At 37.4% G+C, this 20,993-nt stretch overlaps 1 protein-coding gene and 1 non-coding gene across 4 annotated transcripts; both read left to right on the forward strand.

The window, feature by feature from the left end:
- Positions 1-88: 88 nt before the first annotated feature.
- ndl (serine protease nudel) lies at positions 89-17,946 on the forward strand. Of its 3 annotated transcripts, none has more exons than XM_031982515.2 (25): positions 89-230; positions 978-1,135; positions 1,319-1,483; positions 1,767-3,074; positions 4,539-5,171; positions 6,023-6,229; positions 7,721-7,884; positions 7,965-8,092; positions 8,512-8,961; positions 9,580-9,878; positions 10,342-10,486; positions 10,697-10,827; positions 11,199-11,462; positions 11,518-11,674; positions 11,777-11,946; positions 12,012-12,125; positions 12,267-12,453; positions 13,030-13,359; positions 14,893-15,081; positions 15,780-15,925; positions 16,075-16,242; positions 16,538-16,714; positions 16,906-17,143; positions 17,312-17,428; positions 17,517-17,946. In XM_031982515.2, exons 2-25 carry the CDS (start codon positions 1,042-1,044, stop codon positions 17,812-17,814), a joined length of 6,279 nt encoding a protein of 2,092 aa, XP_031838375.2. In that variant the 5' UTR covers positions 89-230; positions 978-1,041; the 3' UTR covers positions 17,815-17,946. The 3 variants fall into 3 exon arrangements, with proteins under 3 accessions (XP_031838375.2, XP_031838376.2, XP_031838374.2); XM_031982516.2 differs by having other exon boundaries at positions 1,009-1,135; positions 15,780-15,927; positions 16,080-16,242; XM_031982514.2 differs by having other exon boundaries at positions 1,009-1,135.
- TRNAS-AGA (transfer RNA serine (anticodon AGA)) lies at positions 5,270-5,351 on the forward strand. The gene has a single exon. It is a non-coding gene; the product is annotated as a tRNA-Ser (tRNA).
- Positions 17,947-20,993: the final 3,047 nt, after the last annotated feature.

Raw genomic sequence — 20,993 nt, forward strand, 5'->3', positions numbered from 1 at the left:
TCTGCCGAGACCGATTTTCGTCGGTATTGCTGACACATACGATGCGAAGTAATGCTTCCGTCTATCGGATCTCTTGGTTATTTCGTGCCGGAGACGCCGAGTGCACGGTTCATTTGCGGGCACAGGTTTCCACGGGAAACGTGGCGAGGCTGTTTCCCGAGCGGCGGATATCCACGGCTCATCGAATGGAAACGATTCTATCGAGAACGCCGCTTTAGGAGCTTGAAAACGTGAGTAACTACTTCCTTCCGCGTTGTTTACCCGGACCGGTGGATCGGAAACGAAACGCGAACGACGCCGAACAAACTGCGAAACTCGAACACCGCGGCGCTTTGTATGATTTTCAGGGAAATTAATGTTCTGGGTCAATTCCTTTTTATTGCCGTTTCATGCGACTATCTGCAATTCAAGAAACTGCTATTATTAATATTAAGAATCTTAACCACTTCACCTACGATACTGTAAAGCTCGTGAAAACTAAACTAAATTTGAAACATTAAATGTTACTTGTTTTGTTCTAATGAGAATTAGGTGTTGCCTTTTTATTATTGATCGTTAAGCTTTTGAGGAGACTTTGAGATAGAATGAGCAAATTCGTTCTTTTACTAATAAGTTATTAACGATGAAGTTGTTGATTATAGATAAGAAATAATTCATACAAGAGGGTAATATTGTTGATATGATCATTATATTTTATAACTATTTTCTGATTGTTTGTAACATTTTTTGTACTTTATATATTCGAGTGTAATTGTAGAATAGAAATGCATATTTCAATTGTTATCACGAATATTGTTTCAAATATCATCGTGGAAGATAAGAGTGCTCAATCGAAAGTAACAGGAAGCTTCTGCGAAAGAAATGATGCATGTAAATAGTATCATTTCATTTAACGAGATTGCAACAGAAGGTCAATTCGGATAATAAAGTGTTCATCGCACACGACCGTGTCGCACTCTCGTGTATTATGTTCTCAGAATACTTCATCATCTCGTCACGTCTGTCTAGTCCTGCTTCAGATTTGCCAGCAATCCTCCAGCCATGGCCACTGAATACAAGATCGTGCCCTCGAAGCTGCAAAATGTACCAATAACAGGCAGCGAATGCCGCGTTGACTTGGCTGAGCCGCAAAATGGTATATTGCAATCTCTACTCGATGTACAATAAAATCAAATTTCTATTAATCAAATTTCATTGAAATTTCCATCGAATCATGGCTCCTTAAATTCGATATTTTCAGTTGATCGCGATTTCTTCTTATTAATTATTAATTTCTTTTTATTAATTAATTAATTATTAACTTCCTATTAATTTTCAGTTCCGATAACTCCTCCTGCGAGATCGAATGGCTACAAGGATGCAGCTAGCCGCTTCAATTGGACGTTTCTGAGACACTTCAGACTAATATTCCTGAGAAAAACCTTGCTCATCACATTGGCCATGATATTCGTCGCTTCCGTAATTTATTTAACCTGCACATCAGGTAAATTGTTTATATTAATTATTTATTCAAGCACAGAGAATAGAAATAATATTCATAAACCATTCAAAGAATTATCATCGAAAATCTAAAAATCTTCAATAAATCCATAACGATAGCATAAAGAACTAGTAACTCTAATTTATTCCTCATTATCTCAAACATAAAATAAAGGCACCTCGAGTTCCGAAGTCGACAAGAATTATAAATAAAATAACATAGACCACACAAAATTGAAAACCCATCAGAATCAAGGAGGAAGAGAAATAATATTAATTTCCACTAGGTTACCTCTACAAATCGAAACTGTACCAGCAAGTAATTGAATTTGTCCCATTACCGAGCAACAACGAGCCTCAAGAGATCCAGAGACGCGAGGTGAACCTCCTGGACGTCTACCGACTGCTCGACAATGACGGTCATCGAGATCTACCCCTGGAAACGCGTCGAACGTTGTCCCGGGTAGACCATAATCGCCTGAAACGAGAAGCAGAAGCTCCGTGCAATCAAAACGCGATACACTGCAAACAAGTGATCGATTCGATGTTGAAGATAGTGAACACCGTGAAGAGCAACCTGCAACACTTTCACACGATGCTGAACAAAGAGAACGAGCCCGAATCTCAGTTGAAGGAGCTGGTCAAGTGTCTCGAGTGCAAAAACGACTCGATAACGTTCATCGACGATTCAGGCCCAGGAAGTACGTTCATATTTGAGGATCACGATCGACCACCGTATCAACACTATGACCGCTCGCAATTAGAGCACAGCATGAACGTCGTCACCAGATTACTAAACGACAAAACAGACGACGTGCAAGATCAAGATACTAAAAAGTCGACAACTTCGGTTATGGAAGATGGGTATGCCTATAAAATGGACGATCATTTCGATGAAACAGACGAGAGAAATCTTATCTTTGATCCAAACGATCCAACAGACAAATCTAGTTCCTCGATCATCAAAGATGTATACAAAATGGAGGATCCTCCTACTCAAACGAATGACAAGAATAATAAATCTAATTCTCTAAAGGATCAAACAGACAAATCTAGTTCTTCGATCATCAAAGATAAATACAAAATGGAGGATCCTCCTACTCAAAATAACTCTGATCCTCTGAAAGATCAATCAAACGAAAAATCTGGCTCCCTGACCATTAATCTACAGAAAATCGACTCTAACCAAACGAATAGCAAAGATCACACCGTAGATCCGAAGGATCAGGAAGAAATGAAACACTCGACTGTTACGACCATCAAAAGTGGACACGGTGTGAAAACGGATGATTATTCGGGGCATGAAGCGACGAGAACGTCGCCGGGTCCGTCGACGACGGGGAACACGGAGAAGGAAGCGTTCAAGGCACCGGAGGTGGTCAATGAAACTACGAAACGGTTGGACGGAACGGAGGAAGCGGCGAATCAAACGAGCAGAATCGATAATATGGAGCAGACGGCGAGCACGGGGAACGTGACCGTCGCGGCAGACGCTGGGAACGTGAGGGAAATCGCGAAAGGCGCGGTGCATCCTTCGGTGCATCCTTCGGACCAAGGTCACGCGGAACAGGCCACGAATGGGGAAGCTGGGAACGGTAGATGCATTATTTATTACTGTCGCGCCGCGTGCCCCGGCGAAAGCATCGGTGCACTTCAGATCGATTTTATGGCTCGATGTAGATGGGCTTTAAGCCACGTGGAACGTGTTCCTAAGTTTTTAGGAGGAGCCTGTTATAGACGCCATTAACAGCGGTTTGATGGGACTATTACTTTGAGCTTTATCGGTCCTTCTTTCGAAGGTTCTGTAAGTGGGGGTTGTGGAGTATATTCTTTGATGAAAAGTTGATAGTTTGATGGGCGCAGGATGCTTAAGATTAGGGAGATTGAGGGGAAATTGTGGAATATTGGGAATATGTTAGTTGGACGTTTTATGGTTTCTTTGTTTAGATATTCTTGGATATTTTTAGTTTGGGATGTGTAGGGTTTCGAATGTTGTTTTTAGGTAAAGGAATTTTGGTTTGAAGATTATTCGTCTTTGGAGATTTTTGGAATTATACAGTATTCTAGCTATGAGATAGTGGCTGTATTAACCCTTAGCACTCCAGGTTGTTTTGTAATCTATCAGCAACTAAATTTTATAGTATTTCTAGCGAAAATTAAAAATGCTTTAACATTTCTTCGATCTTTTGTTTTCCTTGTTAGCACAAAATTTTGACGTGTGGGAAATCGAATAATTTTAGGGTAGTTTCTTTAAAATCCATTAAAATATTTAATATTATAACTGGTGCAATATTGGAGCCTACAGAGTTCAAAGGGTTAAAAGGTTAAGTTAGTATAGTTCGTTGTATCGTTCTTAGAAAAATGGATATTCGTTCATTTTGATCTTGAAAATTAGAGGTTTAAAAGTAAATGATTTAGAATACATATTTGCCTAACTGTGTCAATCGAAATTGACCATAATATTTAGTAAATAATGTTCACAAAATTCAATACCACTCGTTCCGTAAATCTTGTGTTAACCCTTAGCAGTCATATTCTATTATATTGCAACCTCTACCTATTTTAACAACTTATTCTATATTTATTTATAGTATCACAATTGTACTACTTAAAGGTAACATTTCAATGACTCCCAAATATTCTTGAATAAATAAATAGAGCGTCATATTAAGCTTCAATTGAATGAACTAACGTGAACTTCAAACTAAGAAACCAAAAGCACTTCGTATAACAAAGGGTTAAATAAAATTAACCCTTTGCACTCCAGAATATTTTTCGCAACAAATATTCCTTATTTTCCGATGAAATATCAATGGTATCTTTCACAATTAATATAAAACAATACCTTGCATAAATCAAGTGACGAAACTATTTTATCTCGATGTTCCATGTGTCGGTAAATTATAGAAAATTTAATATCGAATTTTTAATTTTATAATTTCCTTGGTTCAAATAAAATGGCGAGTGAAAGGCGCCTCTCGAGTGCAAGGGGTTAAAATCAAAAGTACTCACCATTCAGGAATAGTTTTTCAATGTAACTGAGATACAATCCCTTTCAGACCGGAACCACCAAACGCTCCAAAGTTTCAAGAAAGCCAGGATCATGTCGAAAGGTCCATTCCAGTCGAAAGACAGTCCAACGATCATCCCCACCGCGGAGACGACGAAATCCACGCAACAGTTGCAAATCAGTCCGACGATGTCCTGGATGCCTTACCAAGTCTGCTTCTACGGTGCTCCGGGGAACGGTGTCCCCGGCAGGCAAGTGGCACCGGGTCAAATCGTGTACCCAGCGACCTCGCCAGGTGCCCCTTACCCGGTGTCCATGCCCCAGCAGAGGATGGGTCCGCAGAGTTCAGGCCAGGCGCCGAATTTCGTGCAGGTGCACGCGCAGTCGGTGCAATTCACGCCGATGCAGGGCTATTTTGGGAATCCCGGCCAGAGGATGGGGCCGACTGGACCTGGAATGATGAACTACCCCATGTACCCCGGGCCACAGGCTTCGCCTAGCGCAACTGGAGCAGCTGGGAAGGCTCCTTACTACTGCACCTACATTCCTGCGCCCACTTTCCAGTTCCCAGCTATTCCTGGTATGTCTGAATATCAGAGGTCGTCGGATTCTGCCTCGAACAAGGGAGAGAAGAGCGACGATGGCAAGCGGAGTGGATCTGGAAGGACAAACGCATCGACTGGTGAGATGATTGGAGGAGTTTATAGGTGTTGGGTCATTTTATAAGGAATGTTCTCTTCGATGACGAGTTTTAGGTGGATGTTCTGGGGGTGGAAACGAGCAGTCGTGGCCGAGTGGTTAAGGCGTCTGACTAGAAATCAGATTCCCTCTGGGAGCGTAGGTTCGAGTCCTACCGACTGCGAATGTTGGTTTGACGGTGAACTGTTCTGGCAGTTTACTGTGGAATCGTTTTGTATTTTGTTTGTCGGGTGTTTATTGAAGTGGATCGGATTTTGGGGTATTGGTTCAGTTGATTGGAGGATTTTTTGGGGATATGTATTTTGATGATTGTAAGAGAAGGATAATTTTGACTTGTTTAGGAGGGGTAGTGTTGATGTTTGTTTCCTATACTTTGTAGTAAGTATAGGATTGTGATATTAATCCTTTGCGCTTAATTTATAAATATTTAACAAAGCTTTTTTATCCGAATATTTTGCACACTGACACATTATACACAGTTCAATATTGAATATCAGATTTTATAGTTTTACTATATGAGATCAAGTGGTGACTAAGAGTCACTCGAGTGCAAAGGGTTAATGATGAACTTCGTATACTTCGATATGTAAAATATTGAAAAATAGCTTGTTCCTCAATGGATTTGTTATTTCCTATCGAGTGAGTTTCAAAGATATTCTTTGAAAACCAAAAACTGTCTCAACAAAAACTGTTAAATGTTTCAACTGAGGAACTTCCGAGTTCAAAGGATTAATAGTTTGCAGTGGAAGTTAGGGTTGAACAGTTACAATACTTATAGAATGACCTAACAGATACCTCAAGGATCTCGAGTGACTCTGACTTCTATGGTGTTAGATCCCTCTACTTTGTGTCCTTACAATACTATCCGATGCAACGACGGGAAACGATGTATACCGAGGTCACAGTGGTGCAACGGACAGGTGGACTGCAACGATGCAAGTGACGAGACCACGTGTTCCTGCAGAGATCGGATATCTCAAGACAGGCTTTGCGATGGATATTTCGACTGTCCGCATGGGGAAGATGAGCTGGGATGCTTGGGTAAGTGTGTAGTATTGAATTCCGATATTCTGATATTTTGCATTCAAAAATTCTATAATATCCTGTGCAGAATATTAACACTAAACCTATCGGTTCGTTTACTTTAGCTACCGATCATATTTTCGCGAAAAGAATATTCGCGATTACTGATTTAACCCTTAGCACTGCAGATGGTTTTGTAATTTATCAGCAACTACAACTAATTTTTATGGTATCTCTAGTGAAAATAAAAAATGCTATAACATTACCTAACCAAGACTTTACCAAGACCTAACCGATATTCTGATATTTTGCATTCAAAAATTCTATAATATCCTGTGCAGAATATTAACACTAAACCTATCGGTTCGTTTACTTTAGCTACCGATCATACTTTTGCGAAAGGAATATTCGCGATTACTGGTTTAACGAAATTTGTGTGGAAAATCTGATAATCTTAGGGTAGTTCCTTTAATTCATTAAAATATTTGATATTATAACTGGTGCAATATTGGAGCCTACAGAGTTCAAAGGGTTAACACGGAAACAATACATACAATCACTTTTGCACAATAAGAAAAGGATTATGTAATTTTTATTTGATTTCAAGAAGAACGGAAAACTATAGATGCATTTTTTAAGTTGGAAGTTGGGGTCATTTGAGAGGTGATTCTCAGCCACCACTCGATTTGATTCAGTAAAAATCAGTGTGTGAAATGTTGAGATAAAAAAGCTTTGTTTCTCAATTTACTTGTGATTTCTCTTTGAGTTCGAAATAAATGTTCGAACTACCGGATTGATTATAATGATTAATTATCAATTCTTTGTTGCACAATTACTGAAATCAAACAGGTTTTTATAAGAAGTTATTAAAGAAAAAGAAGAATTGAATATTAAGTTAAATCATAAATTTGATGCAAATATCAGTAGTTTTATTATCACGGGCTAGATATAATGCTATAGAATTCTACTTCATCGACTGAGTAGAGTAGAATAAATTACACTTGCGACGAACTACAGTTTCACGTTGTTTACCTAAGATGGCACCATTCGTTTTGTCCACTTTTAATATCTGAGAACTGTTTTATCTATAAAATATTACCTTTGATGCAAAAATGATTAACCCTTTGAACTCTGTAGGCTCCAATATTGCACCAGTTATAATATTAAATATTTTAATGATTCTTAAAGAAACTACCTTAAAATTATTAAATTTTCCACACATCCAAATTTTGCACTGAGAAGGGAAATAAAAGATCGAAGAAATGTTACAGCATTTCATATTTTCGCTATAAATACTATAAATACTATAAAAATACTATAAATACTATACTATGAAAATACTATAAATACTATACTATAAAAATACTATAAATACTATACTATAAAAATACTATAAAAATTAGTTGCAGTTGTTGATAGATTACAAAGCAACCTGGAGTGTTAAGGGTTAAAACATAATTGCAATAGCAACATTTTATCATTTTTATTATTCAATATCATTTTTTCCAGGTTGTCCGAAAACATCGTTCAGCTGCAATGATTGGCGCTCACAATATAGTCCTGACAATTGTGTTCCTCTTTCTCAACGTTGTGACGGTATTAAACAGTGTCCTAATGGAAAGGACGAGGTCGATTGTAATATACTCACATCAACATTCGTCGAAGGGAAAAATGTATAAAATAATTCTGTTTATAAATTACCTACATACATACATGCCCTATAATTATCATTACTCAATCGTCTAATTACTAGGTATTTTCAATCGGGTATACCGAAGGATATCTTCACAAGAATTTCATGGGCCAATGGTACCCTGTCTGCACACCGAGAGATTCTTGGACAAAGGACGCTTGCGTCTCTGAGATTGGATCAGAATTAAAGTATTAACTCTTACTCAAAAATATAAAATTCGTTTTGATTAACGATCAATTTTATGCTCATCATTTTTTATTTAATCTGATTAACGAGCTGTAACGAGTGATGCTTAGGAACTGCTCGACGTATGAAATTCATTGAAACACTGACCAATTTTTCGTTTCTTAATTCTGAGATTAGCAAACAATATTATTTTTAAGAAAAAAAATGTCTCTTTAAGATCTGAGACATTTTCATTCGATTTTCTTGGAATTCTACTTAATTACTCAGTTGTTTAATGATCTTAGCAAACACCGTTTAAGTGTTATAGTTAACAGAATCAGAAAATATATGTGCAAGATTAAAAACTAATTCACAGAAACAATATAAATAATTTAAAGACAAAGTACAAAGTTTTATAGAAAGATAATAATTTCTGTTGCAGCGAACTGCCACAAACCAGGATGCATTCAATACCAAAAAATGTTTATCAAGGACCATACATAGTGGAAATAAACGGAGAGATAAAATTAATTCCAGACTGTATGAACAGCGCAGCGTATGTTCGTTGTCCACAGTTTCTTTGTGGTACCAGGGTCCCGACGAATCAGAGCTCGCTGCGACCTCAAGTCCTCGAAAAGGAGGGCGAGAATATTTTGCCAGTATTTAATGATGTCCTGCAACACGATTTTGTGAATGTTCATAATATGCATGTTAGAGGGAACGACGATGGAGACGACATAGTCGGTTCCCAATTGCGAGTAGTCGGTGGTCGCGCCAGTCATCCAAACGCGTGGCCATTTTTAGTAGCTATTAACAAGGATGGTACTTTCTACTGTGGCGGCGTCATTTTGAACGAATTGTGGATCCTTACTGCGGCTCATTGCCTCGACGGGTAAGTACTGGATTTGTATTAATCCACAAAAATTAATTTATTAACCCTTTGAACTCTGTAGGCTCCAATATTGCACCAGTTATAATATTAAATATTTTAATGAATCTTAAAGAAACTACCCTAAAATTATTCGATTTTCCACACATCCAAGTTTTGTACTAACAAAGAAAATAAGAGATCGAAGAAATGTTATAGCATTTCTAATTTTCGCTAGGAATGCTATAAAAATTAATTACAGTTGCTGATAGATTACAAAACAACCTGGAGTGCTAAGGGTTAATCATTAGTCAATAATTACTACTTCATTAATGCGGAAAACAATTCATGCCATTTTTACATGTTTAAGAGACAAGTAGAAACATATTCGAAACATTTAATAAATTTATGCTATTGATTTAATTGATCTATGTGTTGATTGCATTATATACAGATCAAAGTAATTAACTCTATTTGTTGCATATTTGCAAATTTTATTGCTAAAACATTTACTTGATTCCTTGCACGTGTAATTTTGTCTTTTTCTACTTCTCGATTCGTGAAGTTAATCGTTTAAGTAAACGAATGATTTAATTTTTAATTGATATTATTTGAAGTGATTCTAATTTTTATGAAACCTAGATACACAGGCCATTATTTCGAGATCCAAGCTGGCTTGCTACGTCGATCCTCATTTTCGCCAATGGCGCAATCTAGAAGAGCTAGGTACACCATAATTCACCCGCAGTACGATGGGGAGAATATGAGGAACGATATTGGAATGATAAAACTAGACGATCCTCTGAGGTTCAATCGGTGGGTGCGACCTGTCTGTTTACCGGAAAGCGACATTTTGGGTGGTATGTGGAGACAAGAGCCGGAAGTTAACTCTACTTGCATTGCGATTGGTTGGGGAGCTACGAGGGAAAATGGACCAGACCGTAAGACATTTTGTATATTTAAAAAAAGGCATTAATATTAGTATGCTTATTAGTATTATTATTAGTATTCTTATTAGTATTCTTATTGGTATTAATATTAGTATTCTTATTAGTATTCTTATTAGTATTAATATTGATATTCCAATCTTATCATCTTTTATAAATATTGACATCATTAATATCAGGCTGCAGTTTATACTATTCCTAAAAAAATTCTTGAAAGTCATCAAAGATTCTTGAAGAACCCGAATTAATGTCATGGAAATTTCGATCATACTTTGCCTATAAACTCTACCGATGTCTTTAATAAAATATTAAGTTATCTTCAAGTTTTTGGTCATTTTGATATATGTTAATATTTTCTTACAAAAATTGGCGTGTACCATATGTGATACATGTAGCACTGAACATGTCAATAGTTCAATTTCAATTATACAAAGATTGCTAATGGCTTGATTTACAGCTGACCATTTGCGAGAAGTCGAGGTGCCAATATTGAACAACTGCAAATACGAATTCGATCAACACGACGCGGTGATTTGCGCCGGTTACCCTCAAGGAGGACGCGACGCTTGCCAAGGAGACAGCGGCGGCCCTTTGATGTGCAAGTAAGAATTAATTAATGTCATTCCTGGAAAAGTTACAGTTCAATCATAGTTAATAATCATTAATATCAAAACGTAAGGAACCTACTAATAAATATTTCGCGATAATTATAATCCATTCTAGATCTTGATCCGTAACATTCATAAGTACTCCCTAAAATAATTCGCACAATACGATGATTCTAGAATGAAATTGTTTCGGTGTATTCGCAGAAACCCATACGTACAATCGCAATGGTACGTGGCAGGTGTGATCAGTCATGGCGAAGGCTGCGCTCGACCAGACGAGCCGGGTGCTTACACTAAAGTCAGCTACTTCTTGAATTGGATTCGAAGCATTTCCAGTGAGTCATCTGGAACATCATCCTTTAACCTAGAAAAGAAATAAGAAGGAAGAAGGATAATGAAATTAAGAATTGAGAAAGAAGCATATTAACCCTTTGCACTCGAAAGGTGACAAGTATTTTAAATTAAACTTTGTATCGCTATAGGAAGTATTTTACTAAAACAGCTTTGTCGCTTAATGTATCTGTGAATTTGCGTTAAATTAGTTTCAAACAATGTCGTCGTTAAATATTTCCAGTAAAAAACTTTCGAGTGCAAAGGGTTAATAAAACGAAAGAAAGCTGCAGTAAAAATAAATTTTAAATAAATGATGTGTAAATGAAAAGAGATAAATTGAAATGGAATTGAACATAATTGTCTTTTGTTTCAGACGATGAAGGTTTACCGCCTCTCAGACGGTCGCCTCTAGAAAAATGTCCAGGATTCAGTTGCAATGGAGGTCTAGGCAAATGTTTGCCAATGGAAGCACGTTGCAATCGAATAGTAGATTGTTTAGACGGCGAGGACGAACTGTATTGCTCTGCTAGTGACAAATATCCCCTATATCGAAATCTAAACAGTGCACCTAACGATTTCCAATTTATGGATCCTACGAATGAGACTTCGAGCACTTCTAAGAATACTCTAGTTACTGGTAAGTCTCTAAAAAGTTAATTCTCGATATTGTTTTTTATATGTTAACATTTCAGAGACTGACAGTGAGGTTACCGATAAGACCAGTCAGTTCAAATTCACTGACGACCAAACCACCGAGCCTGTAATTCCATTAACAACTGAGTTTCTTAATGATGCGAGCACTGAGTCATCGTCGACTACCGCGGAATCGACGATTTTTACGTGTTCGAGGTAAAGATTTGCATAAATAACAGAAGTTTTCTTCAAAAAATGGATACCTGAGTAAATAGAAAAGTATCTAAACGAATGTAATGACTTTCCCGAATCATTTAGACTGCTGCAAAGCATCCCGATCAGCAAGAGATGCGACAGAGCAGTGGACTGCGAGGACAGCAGCGACGAATTCAATTGCACTTGTAGAGATTACTTGTCCAACCTGAAGCCGTCCGCCATTTGCGACGGTTTTCTCGACTGCGACGACCGAACCGACGAGGAGAATTGCGGTAAATTATCATAATTTATTACGGTAGCTCTGTTTCTTACTGACAGGCCGTTCCACATTTCGCAGAGATCTGTTCGGAGAATGAATTCTACTGCAGATCCAGCAGATTGTGTATAGATTCGTGGAAGAAGTGCGATGGAAAGTTCGATTGCGACTACATGGAAGACGAACGCGACTGCTGTGAGTGATCTTGATTTAATTATGTAAATTCCCATACTGTTTTCAGTCTATTAATCGATTTATTTGGTGAAATTGAAGGAGTTTCTCATCGAGTTGTTAAATTGAATTATTGAAGTACGACTTGTTTCGTTTTATTCACAGTTACGCTGTCCGATGGCCAGCGAGTGTATCTCGACGCGGAGCAGCGGCCATCTTTGCGGATGCAGGGAGTCCTTACCCAACATGTTAATGGAAAATGGCGACCGGCTTGTCACCGGCCGAGAATGCATCGGAATCAATCCACGATAAGGCTTATCGGAGAGAACATGTGCACGTACTTCGGATTTGCGTAAGCACTTGTCAAAATTGGTGATTTATTAACCCTTGATAACGAGCTACATAATTACTGTAATCGCTCGAATACGTTTAACTTGCAACAATGTGTCAGTTCTAGATACAATATCGATTAATAATATACTATACCTTCTTTCTTGTAAATTTCTACATTTATATATTTATAACTGTCACGATGTGTCATCTACAACGTATAGTATCTATAACTGACTTCAATACAAACTAAAGACAATATTATTATATATGTCATCTATGACATGCTATCTATAACTGACTTCAATACAAACTAATGACAATATTATCGATACAAATTGAAATTCTACACTACATTATTCAATATTTTCTAATACATTCAGTAATCTAGTGAATTCCGATCAAAAATCAAAAATTCCAATTAAATTCCATTAACGTTCTTCCTCTGTCCGCGAGGAATTCAAAGAAGCCTGCAAACTGTGCGCTTGTAAATGCAAAAGAATGCTTGATCCAGTAAGAAGAACAGGGCAACGTGCATGAAATCTGTTCGAAAAAGGAACGAGGAAAACGATTAACAGTGGAAGTTGTCCTTGTTCAGTTATCTAGAATCATCGGAACCAGTCAGCGTGAGGGACTACGAGCTGCAGACGATAAGCTGGGACAAGAAGAACGCTGCATTATACAGGAGTCTATCAGCGGCCTCTCTGAGCGAGCAGGGCAAAACCTGTCCAGGAGTTTACGTTCGTTGCAGACCGGTTCTGAGCGTCAACCAGAGCGCACACCTGATAGTAGACGCGGGAACCGGAAGCCGCGAATACCAGTGGCCCTGGCTCGCCGCCATCTTCGTCGACGGCCACTACCGTTGCTCGGCTATTTTATTGGACGCTAACTGGCTACTCTCCGCCTCGAAATGCACCGAAAATGTCAGGCAAGTGGAACAATTTTCGAGCTCAACGCGATCGCTATCTTACGCCTTGCTTAACACGTTGTACACGAGAAACGTAAAATTACCATTTTCATGTACCGTAGTATTAACCTTTAGCAGTCGTATGTCGAGTCACACTCGACATTCTATTTTATGGCAACCTCTACCTGTTTTAACAATTTTTTCTATATTTATTTGTAGCATCACAATTGTACCATTTAAAGGTAACATTTCAGTGACTCCCAAATATTCTTGAATAAATGAATAGAGCGTTATGTTAAGCTGCAACTGAATGAACTAACGTCGACGTGAACCTCAAAGTGAGAAACCAAGAGCACTTTGGACCGCAAAGGGTTAAAGTACTAAATAAATACTTGTATAGCTTCATTACTAGTTTTGACAAAAGTAGATAGTTGATTCCCTTTGAAATTATTCCTATTTGCAATGGCAACTCTCGAAAATATGTTGAATAATAAATAAATGAATTGAGTGTAACTGATTTAGGTTGAAATGAACAAAATGGCCCGCAATGTGTTAACACGTTGATGTAATATAGTTCAATCAATTAAACCAGGATTATTTGAAAACATTTCTGTTATAAATACTGCTAGCCAATGTGGTGATATTCAGTTAGATGAATCTGCAATAACAATGCAATTCAATCGAATGATTTAACCTTTGCACTCCAAAGGTGCCTCTCAGTCATCACTCGATTGGTGCATCAAAATTGTAAAATTTCGTACTTAAGATTAAGTATTGAGTAATCTGTCGACACGTGAAACGTGGAAATAAAATACCATTGTTCTTATATTGTGAATAGATTCCTCGTTAAGTTTTAAAAAATGTCATCTATATCTCATAAAAATGAATTGAATATTTCTAGCGACAAATTTTTCGAGTGCAAAGGGTTAATATTATATTTTCTCCATTTCGAGCATTTTGTACTATGAAATCGTGCGGTGTTCAACGTGATAACACTAGAACTACCGAGCATTTAATACGATTAATATGCAATTCCTATAAGAATTGTAACAATAGATTATTTTCAGTTTCTTCGGACATTCATTATAGTACTCAAGTGGAACTATTTATTTTCAAAATCACTTCGAATATTCAATGCTTTGAAAATATTAATAATTGCTAAACAAAAGAATCGAAACCAGTCATTTTGACTGGTACGGTAGTTCTAGTGTTAAGTAAAATGGAATTTATACTATAGACGTTGTTACATATTTTTGGGAGATGGTAGGTTGACTTGATGAGTCTTATCAGTTTCAGTTTTTTAATGTTTTATTTAGTGGTTCGGTTGGATTTAATGGAATATTGAGGAGATTTCTACTGAAACAAATGGTAGAGAATATATAATGTGTTATATACCGCGTGAGTCTTTTTTGACGAATTTTGGAATTCTTCAGGAGGACATTTTCGTGAGATTGAATCGGAGTTGTTTTTGAAATATGCATAGTTTCTCCTTCGTTTTATAGAATAATTGTTTTCGATTGTATGGGAGTGTTGATTAATTGGTTTGGATTTTAGGTTAGATACCAATTACACGACCGCGGTCGTCGGTCACGGCCCGTTGTTCCGCTACGTGGACGGTCCTCATCAACAGGTGTCGATTATCGATGAGATGCAACATGTGAACGGCTCGGTGTCCGTTCTGTTGCACCTGAAACATCCTGCGAATTTCACTCGTTACGTTCGACCCCTATTTCTTGAGAAAAAGTAGGTATAGGTAAACCTTGGCAATATTAACACTCGGTTTACGGAACGCGCCAATTTGACGTATATTGCGTTTTATAAACATTATTTGGTAAGGGTTCACGTCGATTTTTATTTATGCAATTATATGAATATGTATCTGAATTGTCTACTTTTAAACTTCTAACTTCCAAGATCAAAATGAACGAACGTCAACCTTTCTGAGAATAATGTTATAAAGTGCACAATAAATGTTCGTAAACCTAGTGTTAACACATTGGACGCCGGCTAAATTTCAGTTACTAAAAACGCGAGCGTCGGTGATTGTATTGATACATTTTTAAACATCAATCAAGCCGAAATTTCTAACTTACGAAAAAGAATAAGGAATTCGATTTTGTAATTTTACTTTGGATTTGTGTTATACATATCTAAAATGTTACACGAACGTAGGATCAGCAATTAAACGATAGACTAAAAATCCTGCATTATCGCGGCGCTCAATGTGCTAATAATTAAATTGTAGATTGTATATCAAATGAGAACAATGAAAATTTTAGAGAAATCTAAGAATTCTATTGTTCCATTCACAAGGAAGAAAGACATTTGTATTTAACTCCTGTCTCTTTAAATTTCTAAAAGGAATACTGATTAGAATTAAAGATCTATAGCTTCCTAATAATAAATTCAACTATACCGACAACCGATTAATTAAATCGTAGGATATATCTCCCTGGAATAAACGATTCTTGCGTGGCAGTTGGAACCGATAAGAACTACGAGACAAGATCGATTTCTTTGCGACCAGTACTGAAGAATTGCCAAAACTGTCAGCGTTGCTTCGTTAATACATCTATTTCTGAATGTCCGGTAATTGTTGTTTATATAATTCTATATCACACTCTGAAATCAATGTCATGCATATTCGATTTTAATACTCGAACTCTAATTTAAAAGAAAAATGACAGAAATTCATGAGTTTCTTCTAGAATTCATTAAGATATCTATATTACTTTTCGAAGGAAAACAAAACATCGGAATGGAGTGGAACGATATTTTGCTACGGGAAAAAAGGATGGTACCCTGCAGCGACTTTCGAAGATGAGAATGGTCCCTGCGACTTCCGGAGTACGCAAACGTTGACCAGCATCGACCATGTGAATCCTTATTTGATGGAAGCTCTGGGTAACGATTAGTTCAATTATAATCGATTCGAAATAAGCATATCGTTTTAACCCTTTGCGGACGAAGATTCTTTGAAATATACGAAACCTTCAGCAGATTAAGTTAATCAATTGCTTAATTAACAGAGAAAAAGGAAACAACGCGCAGATATCTTGTTTGATTAATTCAATCATTTGTTCGCGACATAGTTTACTAAATACAACTTCATCTCGCTAGAATGCCGACATTCGTCCGCAAATTAATATTGAAGTTAATATTGTTGCATTCGTTGAATATTTATAATTTAATATTACAGACAGCGCTAGATCGTCGGTCGAAGCTTCTTGCGACGGTTTCCGGTGCAATATTGGCCAATGCATTCCGAAAAATCGAGTCTGCGATGGTGTTCCGGATTGCAGGGATCAAGCCGATGAAGATTCAGAATATTGCAAAGATATTCGCGAGCATTGCGGGAATAGTACTGACAACTGCAGTGAGTAATTTGATAACGAAGAGCAGGGAAGATTGATAATGGACAATTCTTAATATAATCAGATGAATTAGTATTTGTTGCGTACTAGTATTAGATACTAGAGAAGAAGATCAATTTCAAGTAAAAATTAGAGATTATTTAATTTCCATGTTAATAAGTCATTAATAAATAATTGTTCAATGTCGATACAGATTGCTTGAAGTCAGAGCTACGCTGCGCAAATGGCAAATGCGTCGATAAAAGTGCATTCTGCGATGGAACCCCGGATTGCACCGATGGATCGGACGAACCTAATCAGTGCACCTGCGCGGAGTACCTGAAATTAACCAAACCAGAGAGATTATGCGACGGTGTCCGCCATTGCATGGATAAAACCGACGAATCGCCGGAAATGTGTCCTTGCGTGGCTAACAGCTTCAACTGCACGACGTAAGAAATAGAAAACTGCGTGATGTTCATTGAAAAATTAATTAGAGCAGTTTCAATTTGATAGACAAGTATCAGTTTTCCCTAGTCACAATATATATAGTAGCATTAGAATTTAATTTTAATCAATTTTCCTGTGAATTCCATTAATGCTGTAATTCTGTCACGCAGATTCATTGGAAATGGCACCTGCATTCCTCAAGACTTCATTTGCGACGGGGACAACGATTGCGTCGATGGCGAGGACGAGTCCGAATGTAAAAAATTGAAAGCATCTCCAGGCGACGAGTAAGGAAATACTTATTTAATAATTTCAAATATGAATTTTAATTTTAACATAGTACAAACGATCTTAATACATCAATTTTCATTCCAGTACGGGTTCCGGCGAAGTAATTGTTCGAAGTTTCGGTGTGTGGCACACAGATTGCTTCTCGAAGCCAGTCGCCACAAATGAAGAGGCCCACGATTTATGCAAAAGTTTGGGATATTCATCTGGAGTCGTTAGGAACGACACCGTAATCACCGAGAAGCCAATGGTCCCTGAAATAGATCACTTTTACATGGTAAGACTGAACGATTGGACGTGGATGACATTAAGGGACGACAAATCATTGGTCACGTTGGTCAAACCCGACACAACTTGTTACCGAGCGTTTGTTAATTGTGTTTGAATGAAACCATACTAAACAGAATCATGTATGAACCTAATTTATATAATTTATACACTTATTTTCTATTTATTGAAGAGACCAATATGCGATGTATACTATTCGTTTAAGATCAAACCAAATAAATATATTTTACCAGTTTCCATAAGTGTCATTAATTCTAGAATTAACTATTACAACTCAATCCAGTTCATTTCTAAAATTATCCTATCCCACAAATCACGTACAAAAAAACCCAAATAAACTCAACACCTAAAAGAAAACTCAGATCCAAAGTACATACAATAATAACCGAACCTAACAATTATTTTCATTAACACTCTTCAAACTAAATCATCCCAACATTCCATCATCAATATACCAAACCTCATCATCGATCAAAAGGCACCATGAAAAAGTCGTGCCATTTAATTCTTTACGAACGAAGATTCTTCGAAACATACAAAATCTTCAAAATATGAAGCTAAATTACATATCAATTGCTTAATTAATAAAAAAAGGAAACCACTGACCTCTTGCTGTTCGACTAATAGCATCATTTTTTCGCGAGTTTTCTTTCAAATACGAGCATTTCATCTTACCGCAATGCCGACATCCGAAACATACGATACTTTCAACATATGAAGCTAAATTACATATCAATTGCTTAATTAAAAAAAGGAAACCACATTCTGACCTCTTGCTGTTCAACTAATAGCATCATTTTTCGCGAGTTTTCTTTCGAATACGAGCATCTCATCTTACCGCAATGCCGACATCCGTCCGGAAAGGGTTAAAACGTCTGAACGTTAACAACCACATGACCCACATCCATCGAAATGTTAAATCCTCGATTTTTAATCATTCCGAGCTGTGCGAAAGGAATTCTTCCGATCGGTATACCACGAAAACGGTCTGAATGTCCCTTTCCTTAGTATTCCAATCGGCCGGATTAGTCACACGGGGAATGTGAATGGGCAAGCGTTTTCCGTCGATCCGTCCGAAGGCAGCTCGCCAGGAGGAGCAGGGCGCAGTCGTTTACCTTCAACGGCTGCGACCCCATTTGTAACATTCCTTCGGGCCCCCCACCCGTCAGCCAATAGTCCCCTTGGTTCTACGCTCCGCTCGAAAGTGTCCCGCAACCATCCACTACTTTTGCTTCCACGCAACGTTCCCTCGATCTACCTGTCTTCCTCTTTCATCCATTCCCTTTTTTTCCCCTCCTGATCGGCATCGTTCGTCGAGGAACGCGCGCTGCGACACGGTTGCGTAACCGGGACTACGTTTCAATTTTGGACGCTCGGATCTGGGAGCACGATCGATTTAACCAGTTAACTGTGTTTGAGTATACACGTGATCGTAGAGTTTGACACGATACTAATTCTTTCAGCGAATTCTTTATTTTTTCATGCATGCATTCGTTTTGCGGTCGACGAGTACACGCTCCATTTTTCGATTTTATTGCGCGCAGAATGGGAGGTTTTTCCAACTAAATTCCACGGTTAACTGGTTAACACATTGTTGACCGTTTACGAGTTAACTTGTGTTTGCACTCGCATTAGTCATTCCAATTTTTGATACGCGGAGCAATATAGAATATCGCAAAAGCAACATATTTAAAGTTACATAAAAGATATGTCCAAAGTTTCATTTCAATTCATTATGTATAAGATAAATAAAGTATACTGAAGTTTATTTAGATTGTTTCACTTTCATATTTAATTACGGAATAATAACCGGTAACATGGGATAGTTTCTGCGTAAAATTGCCGGTCGACAAGGTGTTAAGAAAACTTACGGACTTTAAAATTTATAGCTTTTGTTGCATCGTTACTAATGCTAAGCTAGCAAAAGCAAAATTGCCCAACGTTCGTATATGTTTAATCTAAACAAAGACGATGGCGAGGCAACTAGATGTGTCTGGATTTTGTCACGCGAAGTCAAGAGACTTTTCTCCAGGCAAGGCCATAAACGGCCTTGTAAAAAAAAGCGGACCCCAACTTACTTTTGGATGTTCCGAGTGATTCGCATTCGAGAACTTGAAAGAGCTAGACATGTTTTTCAAAGCCGTTATAATAAAGTCACACTGTAAAATATATAATGTTTCATTATTTGATCGCTCATTTCCAATAGTTTCATTTGAATCAATTAGAAATATTATTCGACCATGGACATTATCAATTCGACTTTCAGCTAATATATCAGCCGGTAATTTATTGTTATCACTTCTAGGATCTTCAATAGAAAATATAATTACATTTATTTCAATCATAATTATTATATATAACTACAAATAGTCCATGACGCTGTTTATAGGTTGGTACTTTATTCCTGGAAGATTTATGAAGCTGTTGGTCTACTTGTATTTCGAATTTTGTATTCTGAACATGTAGCGGCTGTTCTTTTATGGAAGTGGTGGAATTAGAATTGATGGATGTGATGGTGTTTGGAGATTGTTGGTTTGATCACAAAGAATATAATTGCTTATTGGTATACATGATCTAGTGAAACGAATGTCAGAAGGATAGAGCTTTCAAGAGAAACATAAATTTTCTCATTCTTCTTAAAATTTATATCTTTCTAAGCAGTTTGAGAGAACAAAGTTTAATCATGATAGATTTAGAGATTTAGAGATGAAACGTTTGAATTGTACAATAATCTCCAAAGTCTTCCATACCCCAGAACATAAATTTAACACTAGGTTTACGGGCATTGTACAGTTTATTCTATTGTTCCTGGGGAAGTTGATATTCGTTCATTTAGATTTTGGAAGTTATAGATGTAGAAATAGACAATCAGGATTCACATCTGTGTAATTGGATCAACGAAAATCGATTAAAACATTTACCAAATAATGTTTACAAAATTCAATCTGCGTCAAATTGACGCGTTCCGTAAACCTAGTGTTAAGAATCCCGTCTTCCAAATGCAAGTTTCGAAGATGAACCTATAGAGACAGTAATTTTCCGGAACAATCAATTTCGAGGAGTCAATCTCCCAATAATCAACCTTGGGAACCTTCGGTATCCTCTAATATAAATTCCAGCATCCGTTCTAGCTTCCCAAACGAAGAAACTCTTGAAAATGTGAGCAATCATCGGTTCCCATCGTTCTCTTTTTGTCTTTCGCGTGGAGGAGCGCGGTGTCGTTGACGGACGCTGCAGAAGGCAGCGAGGAGTACACCTTAGGCGGTGAAGCGAGCA

The sequence above is a fragment of the Nomia melanderi genome, chromosome 1 (assembly GCF_051020985.1).
Source record: "Nomia melanderi isolate GNS246 chromosome 1, iyNomMela1, whole genome shotgun sequence".
Taxonomy (NCBI): Eukaryota; Metazoa; Arthropoda; class Insecta; order Hymenoptera; family Halictidae; genus Nomia; species Nomia melanderi.